The sequence below is a fragment of the Sinocyclocheilus anshuiensis genome, unplaced genomic scaffold (assembly GCF_001515605.1).
Source record: "Sinocyclocheilus anshuiensis isolate Anshui unplaced genomic scaffold, SAMN03320099.WGS_v1.1 scaffold431, whole genome shotgun sequence".
Classification (NCBI taxonomy): domain Eukaryota; kingdom Metazoa; phylum Chordata; class Actinopteri; order Cypriniformes; family Cyprinidae; genus Sinocyclocheilus; species Sinocyclocheilus anshuiensis.
In genome coordinates, this window is record NW_015551065.1 from 751,396 (window position 1) to 774,490 (window position 23,095).

Here is a 23,095-nt window from a genome sequence, read left to right on the forward strand (position 1 = left end):
ATCAAAATTATCATTATTTGTACTCATTTTTTGTGTAACTGTTTGCACGAAAGCGATTTGATTACTAAATGATGCATTACAATGGATCAAGAAAATTTTATTTTTTAAAAACATGCCAAATATAGTTGTATATATTATAAATATAATATAGTAATATAGTAATTGTTCAGTTATGTAATCAGTGCATTCTGTTTTCATTTTTGATATCAATACATTTGTAACCCCTACTCATTTGTATTTAAACAAATATGTAAGGCAGTGAATGTAGTTAGATGAACGAAGGTGGAGATTTGTAATTGTTTTTTTGAATTTGCTTCAATTTTAATGTGATACTGATAAGGGATTTATGTAAGATGTACAGCATATATACAGTATTTGTCCTCATGTCCTAGATTTGTGTATATTTACATGTTACATGCAGTTCACTTTGCATGACACACACACACACACACACACACACACACACACACACACAAAATATGAATCACTTTCATGTGGTCATATGACACATCAGAGCTCCTACATGCCTCCTTCTGCTATTCCTGTTAGTATTCAAGCAGTACAAATAAGCCAAATAATTCAGTACCTCCACAATAAGCTTAGTATTACATTAATCTGAATAGAATATCAGAGATCGCTAAAACGTTTGTATGTACAAAAAACGATGTTGATTATACATAAACTTTTAAGGCTACAATGTGGTCATAACATGGTCATAACATTTTCAGAAGCTGCATCTTAAGTGGTATATATTGTATATTTACATAGACTGTTCAGAGGTGGCATGAATGCATTTACACTGCAGTTATAATTGCATAAATAATGCTATGAGATTAATGGTTAACACCTGTTTTATTTTAAAAAAATTCTGTGTAGAAATATGAATTTTGTTTTAAATGGAATGATATGCTAAACATTAAACTAAAACTGCCATTAGGTGGCAGCAAGTCACTGTCTTAACGAGTGAATCATTCAACTGATTCATTCAAGTGGCTGATTCACTCAGAAACGAAGTAAGTGACTGGATCAGCCTTGATACGTAGCCTTACAAGGATGCGTCCTTCCATTTGAGAAGCACCCACTGTCTTTATGAATAGATGAATGAATCACTGACTCAATTAGTTTAAAAACGTGGATTCATTCAGTAACGAAACAGTGCCGTGTGTTGCACAGAGACGCACAACAGCTCTGCTTTGGCTTTGTTTGGAACTATTTTTGTTGGTGACATTTTGGAAAAACAGACAATGGTTGACAATATTGTGTCGAAAAATGTAACACAATGTTAACTTCTTGTTTATTAAACTGTTGTAGATATCTCAAAAATCTTGAAATCTTAAATCTTGTATAAATCAGTAGCACATTTGTAGTTGTGCTCATGTGATATTACTAAACTACATCATATAAGAGACAAAAAATTGAAAACATTCAGATTTTGTCTAGGTAGATGGCTCGATTAGTATTGTCCTATAATTGTAAACTTTGTAGTGCTCTTTAAAATGTGATAAGGCATGATATTATTGCATAAATTTGGGTTTTTATATATTATTGCATATAAGTTTTAACTTATTTTGCAAATTATTCCAGGCAGAGGGAGCAGCAAATTTAAATGCCTTTTTTACCAGTTCAGTTCGCACCACTGGAACAGACAGTAAGAAAAAATCCTATGACCAAAGACCATAACTACCTTCAAGTTTTTTACAGATGTAGGCCTGAAGATGAGGGAAGCAGTCCCAGAATAGATTTATAAATAAGAACCTGCCAGTGTTTTAGTCTAAAAATCGACAAAGCAGATCATCCAACTCAAGCATTCAACATGCAATGAGGAGTGAGAACATTTTGATCAATATTATTAATATATAAAGTAAAAAGGAATGGTTCTAGGACTGACCCCTGAGGCACACCTTCAGTTACATTGAGTGAACAAGAAATAAGACTTTTTGCCTATACACATTGAATTCTGTTTGAGAGATTATTATTAAACCAACCAATAGCATGTTCAGATAATCCAATACTGACAAGTCGTAACAGTAAGGTATGACCAACAGTATCAAATGCTTTGGATAGATCAATGAATAAGGCTGCACAGTGTTGATTGTTATCAACAGATTCAATGAAATAATTTAGTACTTTTAAGGCTGCCGTAGTCTTTGTTTTCTAAATCCAGATTGAAAATTTGGAATTGAAAAATATTGTCCTATCCTAACAAATTTATTCAAGTTTTCAGATGATGTATAAATCTCAATTTCCAAAAATGGACCCTTATGACTGGTTTTGTGGTCCAGGGTCACATTTGACAGTTTTCCAAAATTTCGATGAATTGTTTAGATCAGGGATCCTCAAATCTGGCAAACGAGATCCACTTTCCTGCAGAGTTTAGCTCTAACCCTAATCAAACACACCTGAGCATGCTAATCAATGTCTTCGGGATCATTAGAAAATCACAGGTAGGTGACTTTGATCAGGGTTGGAGCTAAACTCTGCAGCGCATTGGCCCTCCAGGGCAAGATTTGAGGAACCCTGGTTTAGATGGATTGTATTTCAAATTTAACTCACCTGAAATCAAGGCAACCTGAATTTAAATCTGTTTTTTTTTTTGGCTTTTGCCCATGCCAGTTTGATTATTGACCATTAAGTTACTGAAAAATTCATATTTTTAATATTTTATAAAACACTCTTGTCTTGTGTGTAGAACTACTTTCTTACTCTGTATGACATACATATCACAAACACTAACATATTATTACAGTATTTTTTGGCAATACAACCAGCCTATATCCAACTGTTAAAACTTGCTTTCCATAGATATTAAGCAATTAATTAATATCTATAAGAATGATTTTTTAAATATATCTATGGAAAGCACAGAAGTTTTAACAGTTGGATAAAGGCTGGCACATATGTGATATGTGTGTAATATAATGTACAATCACTCTGTACAGTCACAAAATAAAACCTGAATAATAATGACCAGCTGACTGTACATTATCTCACTTATTACATACTACTGCTTACTAAATTATTAAATAAATTGAAAAAACAAAGAGTTAAAATGATTTTATTATGTAATAACAAGAAACTAACAGTGTAGGAAGCTGGTTGATGGACAGCAGTAAGTTTAGTGATCATTATACATAAACATTTGACAGAAAAATGACAGAATCAGATGATTAGAATGAGGTATTCTGAGGATTAGATTGATCAGAGATCTGTCTAATAAAATATAATAAGTTTGGTTTAATTAGTTATATTTTTATTGTTGAACTTCAGCGAACCTCTGGGGTGTTTAAAAGTATTTATACCTCTGTGAATAAAGGAGCAGGGAATTGGAGAAAATGAGACGCACATTCCTTTGGGAACCTTTCAGTCATTTGGCTCTCAGGATGGATTTGGGTCAGGAATGAATCTCAAGGGCTTCAGAAGGAGTGAGCGATCATCCTGCAGCCTCAGGGAATGTGTAATATGAGATTTTCATCTGCCTGTTGAGAGCTCTTATCTTCAGAGTTTATTTTTGGAAAGCACAACATTTCATACATATAAAGGATTTTTCATGCTGTGAAGCAATACCTGAAGCAATTTAATCACTCAAAACTGAACAACGTTGCCATCTGCTGTTAATGCACAGAACAACAGTTGGCTTTCAGGACCTGGGACAGATCCAGATTTCACTATTATGATGTTGTTTCCCTATAAAGGGGAAACAAACATAGTGCAGCAGACTGCATAGTTGTATTATGTTTTGCTTTTCCTTTCTTATTTTCTACCTTTTCCAATGAAAGGCCAATTCCTGTTATGCAGTACCTGTATAAAAAATAGTAATATACTCATTCAAAGAAATTGTTCACCCAAAAATGAAAATGTACTCACTCTCAGGCCATCCAAGATGTTTTCATGGGAACAGATTTGGAGAAATTTAGCATTACATCGCTTGCTCACCAACAGATCCTCTGTAGTGAATGGGTCCAAGAGCTGATTCAAACAGCTGATAAAAACATCACAATAATCCACAAGTAATCCACACCACTCCATTCCATCAGTTAACATCTTATGAAGTGAAAATCTGCATGTTTGTCAGAAACAAATCCATCATTAATGTGTTTAAACCATTGCTTCTGGCCAAAATACGAGTCCATAATCCATAATAAAACCTCTTCCAGTGAAAAAGTCCATCCCCTGTTGTCCTCTCAAATAAAAATCCACACACATATTTGTTTGCAACATAACTGTTTTGGCTTGTAAGCGGTGCTTGGTCTGAGCATATTTCTCTCCTGATTCAGACTAGATGTTGTTGTTTTTTTGTTTTTTTTTCCAGTGGAGAAAGCAATATTATGGATTGTGGACTTGTATTTTAGTCGGAAGCAACAGTTTAAAGTTAAAAACATCTTAATGATGGATTTCTTTCATGCAAACACTCAGCTATTCGCTTCACAAGATGTTTATTCATGGACTGGAGTCATATGGATTACTTGTGGATTATTGTGATGTTCTAATCAGCTGTTTGGGCTCTCATTCTGACGGCACCCATTCACTGCAGAGGATCCATTGGTAAGCAAGTGATGTCTACAAAATCTTGAGTGAGTACATCATCAGAAAATGTAAAATTTTGGGTGAACTATTCCTTTAAGATTTCCATCTTTAAAATCTGTGCAATACTGTATGAATACATATGATTGGACATAAACATGTACTGCATTGTTTGAATGAACCTAGACATGTCCTCCTCACTTTTTGGGGCTGTTTGCACTTTTCTGTTTCCTTTCCTAACCTAATTTTACACTCATTGCATGAAATGAAAAAACAGCTCTTAGATAAGCACCTTCATGACTCTGATGTCAATCTCCTGTAGATCCTTATTTCTCCAATTATATCTCATTTGTTTTTTTTGTACCCAGTACAGAGCCTTTGATGGGATGCAGTAGTCATGTTTATTGAGCTCAGAAAAGCAAAACACTAACTGGAAATTTCTTTAAAATGTCTGTTCACTTCATTAGCACCTTTGCGGGAAATCATGCTGTAGAATATGTCAATAAATTAATTAAATACAATGATTCTTTTAATAATTTATATGATTCAGCATGAAATTTGACTATTATAGTAATTATAAAATCCATAATCAATGTATTGAATTTATATTTTTACTGTAGATGTCAGATTGAATGCATCAGTGCTTTATGATACTTCGTAATGTATTAATTGTATATATCAAAGGCTCTATTTTAATGATTTTTGTTGTTGTTGTTGTTGAGTTATCTGCCCTTCCTCTCCTGTTTGCTTTCACAGCCAGTGTTGCTGTCCTCTGGTCAAACCCCTCTGTACACCTCTGCGGTCTCCACACTGGTAAGAACACTGATGCTTTGCTGTCCCTGCTGTCCGGGAGGCAGAATTGCACCCGTATTCTGCAGTACCTGCTTGTGTACTTGATCATTTCATCCTTTTTTGATGCCATTTCATCAATGGCAGTCATATGAAATCATTACGACCATAGAAAGAACTCACAAAATCATCCCCATCTTGTTGGTTTCATCTATAGGAGTGGTTCTCAACTAGGGATATTTCTGCAGTTTAGCGCCATCTGCTGTCAGAGAGTGAAAGTGCGCTTTCATTCAGAGCGTCTCTCACATGTTCCGCCATGTGCTTCTCGTCCGCGCTTATTTACATCAGAGTGCGCACGCGTCTTTCAGGCAGCATACAGCGGTGTTGTGCATTTTGACCAGTTGATGGGGAAAAGTATTCTTAAAATGCATTCAAAATTCTGAATAATTTGTTATATATAATTATTCACGGTATTTATAAGTGCCCACGATAACAACATCGTGCATATTCATTACCGTGATATATCGCATTACCGAATACCAGCACAAGTCTATTCTCAACCTTTTTGACCCGAAAGGCCCGCCATACTGGCTAAGATATCTCCTCTGGTATTTCTGCTGTAATTATGACAACACTGCTTGGTTTAATTTTTTTTTAATTACCAGAAATGGGGAGTGAGACATTTATTTTGTGAATCTATAAGATTCAAGAATCTGTATGTTTTTAAGTATATTGTTTACAATAAATGTCATAACAGAATCCGGGAGTATATATTTATGTAGTTAGTATATTTATTTTGGGATTCTATAAGATTCAAGATACTGATTCAGCTTTTTTTAAATAAAAAATATGGCTTCACTTCAGTATTATTTCAGCTTACATCTTGATTGTATTAGTCTTCAAATTTTTATTTATTATTATATTTATTATTAAATTACATTGATTGATTGAATGAATGAATAATTTTCTGAGGCCCCCTGGTTTGAGAACAAATCATCATCATTGCCATTTTGACAACAGTTATTGGAAAAATGAATCACACTTTCTTTGTGACGTTGCTCTTCACAGTGACATCATCATGGTTGTTTAATTGTTATTATCTTCATAAAAGACACTGGACTGGCTCATCAAATTGCCAAGTCAAATTCAAGTCTTAATTTATTTGTGTAGCACTTTTCACAATACACATTGTTTCAAAGCAGAAAATCATGATATGTAAATGTTTATAATATTGTAATATCTACTTGCCTTACAGTCACATTATACACATTAGAGCTGGGCGATAATATAGTTCAATTTTGTGATGATATATATATATATTGCACTTTTTGACCACTGCGACTTACTTACTGATGAAGAAAATCAAGTTGAAAGTCATAACTTGTTGAGAAGAGGTGATGGAAATTGTTGTGACAAGTTAAATGGATGAAGACAAAGATGATGTTGTAACAGTGACTGATTTTTTATAATTTTTTTTTTTTCTGTACTGCACGTCAGCTTGTTTTTGCAGTGGCTTCCATCATATTTCTATATGGTATTTCTCATTCGCCCGAAGTCATCATTTTCTCTGTGCTGTCAAATCTACTGCAGTAATATCAGCAAACTCATCACTCTGCTGCACAGTATCAACTTTAAACCACAGACACACACACACCGGTATATCCATACGGGTACACTTTTATATTCTCTCTGCAGTTTCAGCCTATTATTTCTGACAGCTCATATATCTGCCCTGCACAGTGTTGTTTCCTTCTTCTGTAGTTATGCTCATTGTCATGCATAACGTAACGTCTGCGTAACACTTGTGCTCTGAGAGCTTCTGTATTGGATGGGCAGACTTCAGTTTTCATTAAAATGCTAATCTAACAGTTTGAAAATGAACAGTTTGTCAGATAATCATGTTTAATGATGCTGCTTCAGTTATGCAAGTTCTGTAGAGACACAAAGAGTGTGTGTGAGAGATCTCAATTTGATTTCATACGTCAAAATACACAAGGTATATGAAAGAATAGCAATGATTTATTGTCACGAATGTTTCTAGCTTGGTTCGGTGTAATGAATTGTCTTTAAATGCAGTGCCTTAAAGGCTCCTGTAGAGGACAGTGTGCTGTCATGTTGTTTGTCAGCTGCTGACTAACAGGTCTGTGAGTTCTGCTGCCTAACAAGGGTACACTGATACATCTACAGGAAGTGATTAGCCAGTGGCAGAAAATTTGAGCTTGTTATGCTTTGAACAGTTATGTTTCATTGAAGCATCTACTTTGTTTCTTCTAAAATACTAAAAGGATATAAAAATAGACAGATAAAATTAGATCACTTGGTTCAGGAGTTCATATTGTCATTTTAGACTTTGTATCGCAGATTTTGGTATCTTGGCAATTATGAGTACATTTTAAGATGTTGAGATCTCTTCTGAAACTATAGGAGACGCGTGAGATTATTGGGATCCTTTAAGGAGAAAATCTGAGAAGCAGGAGATTTGATTTGCTCACTTACCACAAGTGAATAGGCTAAAAAATACTGTCAACAACTTAAAATAAAATTAATTTTCACTATGCCTTTAGGAAGAAAATGCCATATAAATTAGTGTAAATGGTAACATTTTATTTTAAGAACTAGTTCTCACATTTAACTAGTTGCTTATTAGCATGCATATTACTAGTTTATTGGCTGTTTATTAGTATTTATAAAGCACGTATTAATGCCTTATTCTGCATGATCATATTTTAGATCCCTTAACCGTTAAACCCCATACCTAAACTTAACAACTACCTTACTAACTATTAATAAGCAGCAAAATAGTAGTTTGAGGCAAAAGTTGTATAGCAATTGTAATAGTTAACAGTGAGTACGTTTACATGGACAACAATATTCCGATTTTAACAGGATTAAGACAATACTCTGATTAAGAATCTACCATGTAAACAGAGAAGTGGAGTGTAGACATGTACACACTTTAATCACATTATTACCGTTGTGTAGGACATTTTGCCGCATTTTACGACATGATACACACATGGCAGTGGTCAACCGTTTGACAGCAAACAAAAGAGCATGGCTTCAACAACACCGTCGTTTGTTTGCACGTACAGCATGACAAATAATTAACTGCACTTGAAGCTTTCAGTAAATTAAAAATGAAACACCCAAAACTGTATAGTATACTGTATGGCATCATAACTATATGTTTCTACGTGAAATTCTGGAGGGGACATCGGATGGCGTCACGTGGAGACGTAATGACGTGTGCCATTAATCGATCTATGTACTATAACATGTAAAACGGGAACATGAAAGGAATATTCTAAAAGCAACTCATGTAAACACCATAATCAGAATATTGTCTTATTCAGAATAAGGTAAATAATCAGATTACTGATGTCCATGTAAACGTAGTCACTGAGAATTGGTCCCCAAACTAAAGACCGTGTAAAGGATACTTGCAACCTTAAGAATATAGACTGTAAAAAATTATATGATCAGTAAGTGGTGGCAGATTATGCGTTTACATGACTTTAACTCTTCAAAATAAATTGAGCAATTTCAACTTTTTTATAATTTATATGAAAATCAACCTGATTTTTTAAAGATGGTTGAATGCATTCTAAGTTGAAATTACTTGTACAACCAAGTTGATTATGCTTAAAAATTTAAGGCAGCATTAACTGAACATTTAGTTGAAATAGGCAGAAATTATTTATGGTGTAGGAATAAAACTGTAAACTTTGGGGTAAATAAATACTTCTCAAGTGAAGAAACACTCTTTTAAAGATATACATATATTGAAATCTACAGATGCAAAGAGATAAAGTGTAAGAACATAAACACTTAAACACTTAAATGTGTATTTTGGATTCATGTTCTTTCCATTTTTATGGAGGTAAAATAGCTCCAAATGTCACAATTGAAAACAAAGTCAGAGTGTCTCGCTTCAATCTCACTGCTGTCTAGGAGAAACAGTTGAGTTATAAAGTAGATTTCACTGTGGAAATGGGATCATTCCCATATGGACGCATAGCACTCACAAACGTTTCAAACAGGAGGTTGAGACGGTTAGATTCTGGTGTCCATAGCAACTGAACTGCTGCTGCTGATATTAACACATTTGAAGTGCCAAGAAGGCAAGTGAAATCATCCTAAGCTCTCTCTCTCTCTCTCTCTCTCTCTCTCACACACACACACATGAGTCACAGCAGGATACAGGAACCAGCAAACACTGAACACTCATCCACAGAGAACATGGAATGAATGAGGAGTACAAATGAATATGTAATCATAACTAGATCAAAACTAGAAAAAGAAAAATGTTAAATGTGTCTCTTTAACTACACAACTACACATCATATGAACAGTCAGTAATAATTCCAATCTAGGGTTATTTTCATTAATTAAAACTAAAACCATAGAAAAATCCATTACATGAAATAAATATTAACTTAAACAAAATATTAAAATAACGTATTTGATTGCTGCTACTTGCCAAGACAACATTTCTAATTTTCGTTTATTTGAAGTAAGATAATTAGGATAACTAAAACACTAAAACACACAACTAAGACTAAAAAATGAAACTATGGCAAAAACAAACAACAAAATTACTAAAACTTTAAAATGAAAATAAAAACAAATTATAAAAATAAAATCTAATTCAAAATAATAACAAAAGCTGTAATAGTGAATCAGTGCTGCTAAAATAATAACCCTCTAGGGTAGGGCTGTGCGATTTGGGGGAAAATATCAAATTGTGATTTTTTTGACAGATATTGCGATTGCGATTTGATTGCGGTAAACGTGAACGGCTCGTCCGTGACGCGGGATTCGCGCCGCGTGGAGCAGAGAGGAGCGAGATATGAGAAGCATTCAGAGACACAGGCTGTGTGTGCGCTCTTCTGAATTGGCAATAGCGAACATGCATCATAAACTTATTTCAGATTAATCTGTTGAGATAAAATGTGTAAGATAACGTTCACGTACTAACAAAAACATCAATAATGTATCTTTTATTCTCCAGTACTGAAAACAGAACCGATAAGGGAGCTCTTGATATGTGCTGTGACGCAGCCCTTGGAAATTACCTTTTTTGTTCGTTGTCTGTCATTTCGAAGCTTAAGTTGCATACGGTTTTCTTTAGTTTTAATTTGCCTAACTATCGATCTGACCCAATAGACGCCATAATCCCACTCTGTCTCTCTCCCGTTTTCCGTTTTTTTTTTTTAAATGGTGGGTGTTTACGCAGTTGGCTAGAGCTCCGATTAATCGCACAGCCCTACTCTAGCGTTCTTTGCTTGTTTGACTGAAAAATTGGCACTTGTAATGTGAGCGCGCACACACACAAAAAGACTTTTGAAATTTGAAAAGGTTAAATGGTCCTGAAAAAAACAGACACATTTGTACTTCTTGCAGTCAAAAAATGACCACATTGGAAATGAACAGGAAAAATATTTCAACTAGAGGAAATGCTTGCTACTGCATTCAAACAAACTTTACTGAAAGCTCATTTTCACAAATTTGGAACACAACTTGTTTAGAAATATGGCTATTGATTTTCTTACAGTTTTAGAGTAAAACATGTTTTGAAAAATATATATTTTAAAATAGTATTTTGAGCATTTAAAAAACCCCCAAAAAAACCCCAATAAACTTAAACTTGTAACATGTTTTCTTTAAAAAGAGACCAAACGTAAATCTGTATTCCAATTTACAACAGTTAAAGTTGGAAATTTCATTTTCAGGTCTATGCTCAAAAAGTGGTTAACAGTTTAAAGTTTGTACACAAAACTTAATTTCAAGTCAGATTTTTTGTCAAGTCTGAAGTCTGATTTGTTTTTTTGAGTGCAGTCAAAAACAGCATAAGAGAAATGTGTTGTCTTTGCATTATTTCTCAATTTATTTTGCCGTGATGCAGTAGATTTAGCTAAGCTAATGGCAAGGAGTAAGAAGCAGTCAAATGAATTAGCAGGTGCGTGCCTCGTGCATATGAATATATGTGTGAGTCTGTGGGTGTTGTTATTGCTGCTCTAAACATTATATGGACAGACGCAGCTCTGTTTCATAACAAGCTCTGCTGTGACTGGAGCTCTAACTGGCTGTTGGTTTGATAATTTGCATATCTGTAGAGGCTTAATGTTACAACACAAATTGCTTTGCAGAGGCATCCTTAAATTACAGCAGTATGTGCATCTTGGAACAATGCAGTTAATGAATTATCCTACTGTTCTCTTATAAATGATAGCGAATAAAGAGCTAATAATGAAAAACTAGAAATGGATTGAAGGAGAGGGAAATGTGAATGGACTACAGGGGAAAATGATGTTAGATGAGAAGGAGAGCAGGAGGAGCTGAAGGATGGAAGTGAAGATGAATCCAGAGGGAAATCCTGGGAGTTAATAACCGGATCTAATTTACAAAGCCCTGATACTGTAGACTGCAGTTTGTACCTGAATCTAATTTTGCCCACTCTGAATCCCACAAAGGTTCATGGTAGGGATGCACCGATACCGAGCTCCTGTACTCGTACTCGTTAAAATGCCCCGATAACAAACGAAAGTGGTATCGGTGCATCCCTAGTTCATGGAATTCAAAAGATTAAGAGGGAACCACTGGACAGGAGGCAATTTCAAATTGATAACTCATTAAAGATTTTAGTTGTGTTAAATTTCTAATTTCTAAATCTTAATATTTGTTGGTCAGGTTTATAATAATGTGCGAAAGGACGTTTCAGTGATTTTACCACATCTCTGAAGCGTTCCTCAGGTACCTTTACCTTTGTCTGTCCCTTTAAATGTGTCTAATTTGTGTGTCCAGGTGGCTAAACGCTCGAGTCTGGCCATCAGTTCAGCAGTGTGTGTGTCTATGCCAGTATGGCTGTCTGTGTACCAGTGGGGGTGCTGGAACAACAATGCTTTTGTGCCGTGAAATGCAGATGGAGGGCAGGACATGATTTTCTACATAGGAAGCACTATCGCAAACTCAAAATGCGTATATTTTGCATCATTTATGGTTGCGCAAATGGATCAAACCGAGAACCACAAGAATCTTTTATTGTGTACTAAAAGTTGTTGTTCATAAGACGGGAAAAGCAAGAAATTAACTGAAAAACGCAGGAAAAAGTGGCTTGTAAACCTGCGATAAACTGAAGCGAGTGACAGCTGTTTAGTGATTATATGAAAGTGCCATTTGCTTGCTTTATAGGCTATACAGTATATAATCAATTCAGAATTTGAATAAAAGTTTTGTTTTTTGTGCTGCTACCAGGACCAACGGCCACATACCCTGTACATGCAGCAAAGTTTCAAGACTGACATATATCATGCATCCTTCATATAAATGCGGGAGTCACTTTCGAAATAGCTTGTTTGCAATCAGGGTTACTTGCTTATATCTATTGCCTCGATGGCAGGAAAGTATTTGTATTGTGTATTACTTTTTAAATATTTATTATGTTATATAATATTTTTTTAAAGTAATTTTTCATCTAATATTTTTATGATTATTATTATTAAAATATTTCAGCTTTATTTTAGTTAAAAATTCATTTTAATAGGTTTTGTTAACAGTAACACATGATTATAGTGGAAGTTTACAGAAACTGCTATTTAGCTACTTTGCAAGAATTTATCCATGTTACTTCTGATCAACCACCTGAACAACAGTGTTATTTCAGTATCATTGAGGTACTATTATGGTTTTTATTAGTATTTTGATTGCGTTTTTATTTTAAGTTGTAAAGATGTAATTTTTTATATTTTTAGGCATGTCTGTGCAGTTTTTACTCATTTTTATTTCTGTTTTACTTTTAGCAAAATTTTGTAAATCTAAATGAAACTGAAAATGTTGCCTTTGCAACTAGCTGAAATAAAATAAGCGTTTTTGTTATTTATTTTATTTTTTATTAATTATAATAATTTTAAAATATTAATTAGGTTTTTTAATAACATTATTTTTTATTTCAGTTAATGTTCTTTTTTTTTTTACAAGTAACAAAAATGTTTTTTTTTATGGTTTTAGTCTTAGTTTCAGTTATATAACAAAGTCCCTTTAAAGGTCCCCTGAAATGCTTAGAAACACGCAGCGTTACTCTGTGTTGACGTCATTTTAACTGAAACAGGAAGACAGGGCGGGACATATTAAGCAGCCCCGCCCCTTTTTAAAATAGCCAATAGTGTTCATTTATATCACAGCTTGGGCTAGAGCCGTTCAGAGCCGTTGAGCTCCGTAAAGCAGCATTTGACACGGTATGCCAGCCACAATCTCATCCATATTGCTATAAAATATAATATAGCATTCTGTGTAGAATTCAAATAGCTCCGATACATTTTGTGGTCTGCGCCGACTCGCGCATGTGATCCGCTCCGTGCTATCGTGTCTCTGAACCAGACTTCTTTTTTTCCTCAATGGAAAGCATATTTACACTGTTTGAATCGTTCCCTGTCCCCTATATAGTGCACTACGTGCCATTCACTGTACAGAAAATACTAATTCTGTGGACAAGTGACCGATTTCAGCCGCGGCTTCAGCGTCTATTTTATAGTGTAGGGGGCAGCGCTTCGGATTCTAGAGAGCATTTGATTGGACAGAAAGTTTGATGAGAAGCTGAAGTACGATGTGACGTCAAAAAAAAAAATCGTTGAGCCGTTTTGGCAGAAGTGACGAACTGCAAGCTTTGAATGCTTATATCTTCTAAATGCGAATTTTGTCACTGTTTTGGAGCACACTGCCTTATAGATAACCTTAAGACTAACATTGATACTAACACCCAAAAAACTTTAATTTTGATTTCATGGGGACTTTAAGACAAGTCATTTCACTCGGTGGTAAGGTTTATATTGTTCAATAAAGTTCATTAAAAAAAAAAAAAAATTCACTCTGTGGCCATCTTTAAAATGCTTCTCGGGGACACAAGTGCAGCTCCTATCTCTCTGAATGGGGAAACATCAAATTCTCCAAAACTGTTCACCAAGCGTACGATTAAATTTCATATTTGAAATCACTAAATCTGACAACAACTGACTCATAAATATTGTTTCTTATGCTCCACTAGCGTTAAAAAGGCTTATTTTTCAGGCTAGACCAGCCAATGCGCATACGCAGGCTGACTGTTTCTATACCGGAGCTTCTAACGGCAGCCGCAGGGATTTCAGGCTAGACCAGCCAATGCGCATACGCAGTCCTAGCGCATCTCAGAACGCTGACTGTTTCTATACCGGAGCTTCTAACGGCAGCTGCAGTGATGCAATGACTTCATCAATTGGTGACTGGCTCTTTTATTGAGGAGGCAGGACTATTCTGCCATACTGAGCGTTGCACTTTCTCCACTTCATAGGTGATTGGAGTGCACCGTCTTTGGTATATCTGAAGTCTTTGACTATAATAACCCTTCTGAACTCCTTAGCAACCACATTCAGCCATAGCAACCATTCAGAACACCTTAGCAACTGCATAATAATGTCATGGCAGCCACTCAAAACACTCTTAACATCAAACCATCTTTGGACAGATAAGCAGCACTCACATTTTCTTCATAAAATGTTGAATTGCAGTTATCGTTTTTTTTTTTTTCTTCCCGTCCTGTGGCAGCTGTAGGGATGTTATGTGGTGTGCGTATGTGTGTGTTCATGTGCTCAGTATTCTCTCTTGCTCATCACCCACCACAGGTTCAGGAAAGCTGTTTATGTGTGTGTTTGGAAGTAATTTGATTACCTTTTGCTACAGTGATCTCCTCTAGGCACTACACTTCACACTCTCTTCACCTCTTTTGCATTTTTCACCACTCCTTTTACAAAAAAAAAGTATGTGTGTGTGTGTGTGAGAGAGAGAGAGAGAGAGAGAGAGAGAGAGAGAGAGAGAGAGAGAGACTTGTATGCCTATACAAAGGTTCTTGCTCATTAATGAATGTTTAAAGTTGTCCCTGCAGCTCTGAGGTAATTACTGAACAGACTTTTGCTGAGACAAATGGTCTGGGGATCCAACGCGAGAGAGAGAGAGAGAGAGAGAGAGAGAGAGAGAGAGGGGGGGGTGGAGATGGAGGGAGAAAGAGAGAAAGAGAGAGAGAGAGAGAGAGAGAGAGAGAGAGAGAGAGAGGTGGGTGGAAATGGAGGCAAGGAGAAGGACTGAGATAAAGAAGGGAAGGAAGGAGAGAAGAGGCAGAGTACATGTGATTTCTCATTTAGGTGAGCCTGTCAACTTGGAGTGTCTTACGTAATACTGAAAAACACTTCTGCGGTGAAAAGCATTGTGGGCCATTTGTGTTTCCTTAGGTTAAAGTTGGCTGGCATGCAGTTTATAATGATTAATGTCACATGACCTCATTACAATTCATGTTGCCATCCAGTTATGATTTCAGATATGTTATTCCACATTATTTTGCATTTTTATCCAATTTTGTGTAAAAAGATTGTAACTTTTGGAAGTAAGGACCAATAATGCGTGAATTTTATCCAGTTAGATTTCAGAGTCTGAATTATTCATTGTATAAACACATAAAAAAGTTAAACAATTGTGTAATTTATTTGAAGTGTGTTTTTATATTGGTCTAATAAAAAATTATGGTTTCTGGTTTAAACCTGTTTTGTTCAGGTTGTCTAAAAGCAAGAAACAATTTTGTTTAAATATTATTTTGTCTTGAAACCAAAGTATTTATGTTGAACACACACTAGATTTAATTTTAGATTAATCTTTAATTTGATTAATTAGATTTTTTTAAACAATTTTTCAGATTTTTTTTCACATAACAGAAAATATGATGCATATGAATGGAAGCCCAATTCCACCACTGAATAAAAAATAAAACAGGGTAATTGCAACTTTTTTCTCACAATTCTGATTTTTCTTAGAATTGCATGATAGAAACTCGCAATTGTGAGAGTCAGAATTGCAATTATCTTGTTTTATTTTTTATTCAGTGGTGGAAACGGGCTTCCATATTTTATACTTATTTTAAAAAGACATCATAATAAACATTACAGTCTTTCGAAGTTGTTTCTTTCATAAACTAAACATTGACTAAAAAGGTTTTAGTTATATCTTGAGTGAAAATTCTACTTAATTTATGGTGCAATGAAGCAAAAATTATTGACCTGCCCTAAGTAACATTTTGGCTTGTGTCTAAAAAAAAAAAATTAAGTATATGGTCTTTATAATAAAAAATCATGTTAGTTTGTGTTAATATGTTTTTGTGATTGGGAATTTTTTTTTTATATCAAACCAAGGTGTAAGGTTTGAACCAAAGCATAAATATAATTTGAGAAAAACTATAAAATCGGTTGTAGAGCTAAAGTATAATTTTTTCATTGCTCTGAACACATGCTGTTTCCTTTAAAAAGCAGTTTTAATTTTTAACAGATCCTTTCTTTTATTTTCAACACTCTTTTCATCTTTCTTTATACTGACCTTTGCTATTAACCTTTACCGTTAACCTCTGACACGGCTATCATTATGCGTAGTATACTAACCATTGTACATCTCTCAGATAAGCACAGAGAGATGATGCATTGCATCTGCTGACACTCAGGCCTCCAACCTTTAAGCAATATTTATGTACAAGGGGAGGCGGTTAAAAGCAGGTCATTATCGTAGCTCTTATTTCCCAAAGGACATCTCTCTTCTGCATTTCCAAGCTGGGCTGGATAATTCAGCACTCTCTTGGAATGCTGCGTGACTCCTCCGTAGTGCATATTAGCAGTGAGGATATAGCCTAGCATGTGTAATGCTCTGGAGTGCAGTCAGTAGATATGGCTGCAGATGTGCCGTCTCAGCACTCTCTGTGTCACACACTCTCTCTGCAAGTGAACCGGAAATACACAGTCGAGTATTGCTGAGTATTTTGGCACACCATTACAGAAGTGCTGTGGTAGTACACAGATGGTAATAGAGTACTGCAGCGACGATGGGTTTTTGTAGGCCAAAACCCAGAAATGAGTTAGCAGTTTAGTATTTCTGGTTTTATCATCCTGACATCATTTGATTAGGTTTTTGGTTAAATGGCTGAAATAATGTCTGTGGTGAACACAGGCTCACGATATCTTCATGTTTTATTCTAACACATAAAATACATCTGTAAAACCCCCTTGTGACTTTTGAAAGCTTTTACTTGTAAAAGGCAGTTGCTAGCAAGTGGCTAAATTAGACCACTGAGGTTGTCGGGATATCAAACGTCATCATGCCAAACAGATAAACTCATCTACTCTAGTCGTGTTCACCGATCTTATAAAGTATTCTAACTCAAACTTTCAGGGAAAATGTTTTAAAATAAAGATTAAAAAGAGATGTCAGAGACTTAATGGTGACATTAAAAGTCATGTGACTTCATTTATACTATTTAGTTTTTCACTTAGTTTTTTTACCTACTGTAAACACTCGATGGTAAACACACTATGGTGTTTACAATAGGATTCAGATTCATAAACATGATCATTTTTCAAAATTAATGTGAAATTCTGCCCTATACCATGGTACCCTATAGTATTAATTTGCTTTGCAGTTACTGTGCTAATTAATTAGCATATTAATTGATATTGTATTTTAAAGAATGTAACAATTGAAAACCATGATACATATGGGAAATATGGTATTGCCAAGGTACCGTCTCAAAATAACCAAAAGTCTGTGTCACTTTTGTTGTGTGGCATTTTACTGGAATTTTTTCATTGTCATTCACAAACAACTTTAATGACATATGATATATTTTATAGAGGTAATAAAATCTGTATTGCTGTATTTCGGAGAAGTTCTCGCGCCATCTCTCGTTTCGCGGGAGAGCGCGCAGCTCGTTAAGCATCATGTCGCGTGCGCGACTGCGCGCGTGTATTGTCGTGGTCGAAGGAGACGATATACAGCCATATTTTCACGAATAGTTATTAAGCCGTCAATAAACACAGAAATAAAATGAACAATACGTTTGTGGACCGTATCAACGTGTCACTCAATGCACTTCATCTCGCACTGTGGCAGCCTTTTGCGTTGACATTGTGGAGTTTCTATATGCCACTTCACAGTTTTCGATTCTTCTGTTCAATTGTGTATTCTTTAGCCACGATGCCTCCGTTCTGGCGCTAATTGTGTTGTAATACATAAACCAAACTGTTCCTATTCTAAAGTTGAACTGGATGTGCCATGAATTAAGCTATTGTAAAATGCAGACAACCCTCTAAACGCGCATCTACATAAGCGTCAAATCCCGTCTAGTTACACCGCTGTTGCCACGAATAAAATAGGCTATGCAGTCGCATTCATAATATACTCCCTACAAAAGCGATTGACCGCTTTAAGTCGTTCATAATTGATTATGACCGCTTCGCGTCTGTAACTCAATCCTCTCGTGGCTTGCTTATTAACTTTCCAACATGCGCCTCGAGTTCCTCGCGTTGTTTTATTCCGTCTAGTTAAACGCGTCATGCGTGAATGTCTTTTTTTTTTGCCACTGTCACATTGAAAGCACAAGCGTGTCTCTCTTCCTCCTCCTCCCTCCTCCTCCTCTTCCTCCTCCCGCGCGCTCGTCGTGTGGAGAGCTGCGCGCTGTCGGTCTGAACGCTCGTCGGTGTTCCGCGCTCGGCCAGGATGTTTGTGTCCGTGTGGTACGCCAAGAAAATGGGCCGGCGTTTTATCAACAACGTCCGGAAAGCTAAAAAACAACGCCACCAGATCATGGTAGGAGATTACGCCTTTCTGTCATTTGGTTTTGCAGGCTGTTAGTCAAAAAATCCTAACGGAGTGTGCACTTCTATTGGAATTTCTAACCTAATTTGGAAACAATCCTAATGGATCCTAAAGGGATCAAATACGATCCTATTGTGTGTATAGTATATGGAGACAAGTTCAGGAATAATAATGTGTGTTTATTAGAACTCTGTCTCTTTCTACAGAATAGTTAAAGGAAATCACAGGGGAGCTTTTAAAATCATGAACGATTTTCTATAACAACCGTTTTGATGTTCTACAGGAGCATTTTCATATCCTTGTGGGAATCATAATAGTCTTACTGGGAACCATGTGTTCTAAAATATCTTTCTTTTGTCTTATATATAATGTGTTATATATATACAATGGACCTTTGAGGAATGACACTAATCAGAAGCATCCATAGACTGGTCTCTGTTCACAGTAGACGGATGGTGCTCAGAGGCGCCTAGTGCGTCAGAAGTTGCAAAATGTGGAAAGTTAAAATTAGGGTGTCTGTGTGTGAAATGGTGCTTCCGACAAATGGCACAGTCGCTTAAATAATAGATGAGATGATTAATGAAACTCAACGGATTAAATAAAAGGATAAAAATGGGGCACCTGGCCTTGTCAACGCTTCATGATATTTTAGGTGTAACTTCTTTTTGCAGTTTATTTTGATGTGGAAAAAAATCATTTCTAGGTAGACAGGCAGATTGTTTCCATTTTTTTCTGTAAAAGATTGAGAGGGGACAGGAGAACTCTGAGACACCGACTATATCATTATAACAAAACTTGTAGTACTCTGTCAGTGGAGGATGAAAAGAGACAAACACAATTATAACTGCCAAGAACAATTGCTTGTGTGTTCCTGCCCTGGAGTGTGTGAGTGGGTGGATGCGTTTTCTCTTCTCATTGGTTTGTATCATAAATTGTGGGTATCACTTCTGTCTGATTGTTTTTGTGAAACGTTCATTTATTTATAAGACACTCAGAAAGGGGATTTGATGCCACATGGACATGTCAACTTCAGGTACATTCAGTGACAAGTGGAACGACCCAAAACATACTCTACGCAAATATAGGTAACATCTGTGTCTAGCTACGCAACCTTCATCCGTCATTGCATTTTGTAATGTCCCAGATCACAATTCATAATGCAATGCAATTTGGGTAAGACCAACATCGTTTATTGGCATAGATGTTTGAATGTGGCTATCACCTTGAGTTCTGAGGTTTTGTAATGGCTACAGCCTCTCAAGAGTGCATGTTATTATGTTCAGTTGGACTTACTGCTTGCAGTTTGCAAGTTTGACTATTATTTTGTGAAAAGTGACCAAGTTCTTTCAACTCGACATGATGCTCATGGTGCAAGGTCAGCATCCAAAGACATCCATCCGTCTAGTTATATGAACTAACAATTAAGAAATAACAATTAAGGACTAACAATTAAGAAATGGTGCACTGCTTCGATTTGAATGTCCCTCAATACAATTCAGGGCAGATTGTTTTGTGGACTTTGCACAGAGGCTGTTATTGAATGATGAGGCTGTGTAAACTACTCTACACTGGGCACAACAACAAACCCGTGCAACAAATGCTGCCTATGAGTGGCTATTTATTGTATAATGAGTTGAGCACCCGTTAAAAAGACATGTCACGCAGTCATGTTGGAAAAGTAATATGGAAGCTTTTTACATTTCAAAAGTTGGAACACAACCACAAATATCAATCTTTAATCCAAGTAACTTCACTCTCATTACATATACAATCTGGGCAAATTCTCAGAAAAATCTAAATGACATCTGGTTATAAATGTATAATATTTTAATCTTTTGATCTAAAATGAGTAGTTTATGGTTATCCAATTAATGCTCATGAGCACTTTTTTTTAGTGTATTGTATTATTGTATTGTGTGTGTGTGTGTGTGTGAAAAACTAATTTCATTTTTCCATTATTTGTTTTAATTTTCATTTCCTTGTGATGGACTGGCCACACATTCAGGGTGTTCCCCGCCTGTTTGCATAAAGCCCCTTTTTAAAAATGTTTTTGGCATGCATTGCACATTTACTTTAGATTTTAGACTTCAGACTTAAAGTTTCTTTTAAAAGGAATAGTTCACCCAAAAATGGAAATTTGACGAATATTTACTCACCCTCAGGCCATCCAGTTGTAGATGTGTTTGTTTCTTAATCAGAACAGATTTGGATAAATGTAGCATTACATCACAGTGAATTCACTGCAGTGAATGTGTGCCATTAGAATGAGAGTCCAAACAGCTGATAAAAACATCACAGTAATCCATAGTTTAATTATTAGTTAAAATATGAGTTCTCTATCCATATAAATGTTTTCGCCAGTGAAAAAAAAGGCTGAATCAGGAGAGAAATATGCACAAATCATGCATTAGTAGTTTACAAGTGAAAACAATCCAAAACAGTTCAAAACAAATATATTGGTGGATTTTGATGTGAGAGGACAACAAGTGATGGACTTTTTCACTGGTGGAGGAGTTATTATGGATTATATACCTGTAAGGGACAAAGCAATGGTTTCAAGTTAAAATCCCTTTATGATTTGTTTCTTACAAACAAGCAGCTTTTAACTTCTCAAGATGTTAATTGATGGACTGGAGTTGTATGGATTACTTGTAAATTATTGTGATATTTTTACCAGCTGTTTGGACTCTCATTTTGACAGCACCCATTCACTACAGAGTAGGGCTGCACGATTAATCGAATGCGATTTTCATGTGCATTTTGTTAGTAAAGCCGGTTCTGTAATCAGCAGTAAATCATCATCACATGCTTTCAGATGGAGCAGCATTTACTACACAGTTCACTGACAAGTTACGCAAAAAAATCGCGGATGATTTTATTGCGCGATTATGAAATCGAAGAAAACGTTCGCGATAATGACAGCTGCTTGCATAGCTTCTCAGTGAACAACGGCTCTGTGTAGTAAATGCTGCTCCATCTGAAAGCATGTGAAAATACCACATTTAATAACATATTTTTACTCCAAACTCACTTCATAACATCAGTCGAGTGTTTGAAATAAATCCTTCTGTGAGATGATGTGGCTTCTTACACAGAATAAGGCACACAACATATTTCATAGTATTCTAAGCAGTGATAAAGGCATTGCATTATAAATATACTTTATTTTAATGAAAAGTATAATAATAATAGCTATTATTAAATAAACTAAATAAACTAAATAAACCATATATTGTCATAATCGTGTGTTTATTAGTCACGTTGAATCAATAAAAGCAGTTAAATCTTCTGTTTATCCAGCTACCGCTATAAGCATTTCCTGGCTTTCTTCTGCGAGGCGTATTTGGAGTTTCAGCGCGAGAGCGCCCTCTGGCCTTTGGATGGAGATTTACTGCTGATCACAGAACCGTGCTTCACTGAAAGATACGCATGACAATCGCAGCTTCTGTCGAATCGCGATTTCGATTCCATTTTGATTTATCGTGCAGCCCTACTACAAAGGATCTATTGGTGAGCAAGTGCTGTAACGCTAAATTTCTCTAAATCTGCTCTTGAATGGCTTGAGGGTGAGTGAATTTCCAGCAAGTTTTCATTTTTGGGTAAACTGCTCTTTTAAGACAGATTCCACAAATGCCTAACATAAAACTATTATCTATCCTTGTCACACTGTGATCTCTATTTTAACTGACTCTTGAATTCTTACTGTTACTACTTGGTAAGCGCTAGTTGTGATGAAAACATTCATGAAATTCATGAAATGAAACATGGGATTGTAATTATATGGGGTGCTTTTTTGATTGTTTGCATTAGGGCTGCCACTAATGACTATTTTTAATTCGATTAATCTATCGACTAATTTATCGATTAATTGATTAATCTAAACGATTAATTTCCCACACAAAAAATCAACAATTTTACTTAAGAATATTTTATTAAACTATATTTCATTAAACCAAATGAAATCCAAAAGTAAAAAAGTAAAGTGCAACATAGAGTGCAAGAAGCAAGTGTCCACCTCATAGTCCAAATCACTGAAATCAAAGTTCAAAGTTAATCTACTAATAATAAAATTATAATCAAAACACACTTTTTAAAGGAGTATTTACCAGAAATATTATTTACCAGAATTTAT

General features: G+C 35.5%; 1 protein-coding gene across 1 annotated transcript in view; it reads left to right on the forward strand.

Moving 5' to 3' along the window:
* Positions 1-23,095, forward strand: part of dlg4a (discs, large homolog 4a (Drosophila)) — a 159,554-nt gene that overhangs the window by 64,972 nt on the left and 71,487 nt on the right. Inside the window, exon 3 of the mRNA XM_016451930.1 lies at positions 5,278-5,334. Within this exon, the coding sequence (XP_016307416.1) occupies positions 5,278-5,334 (57 nt within the window). The remainder of the gene's footprint in view (positions 1-5,277; positions 5,335-23,095) is intronic.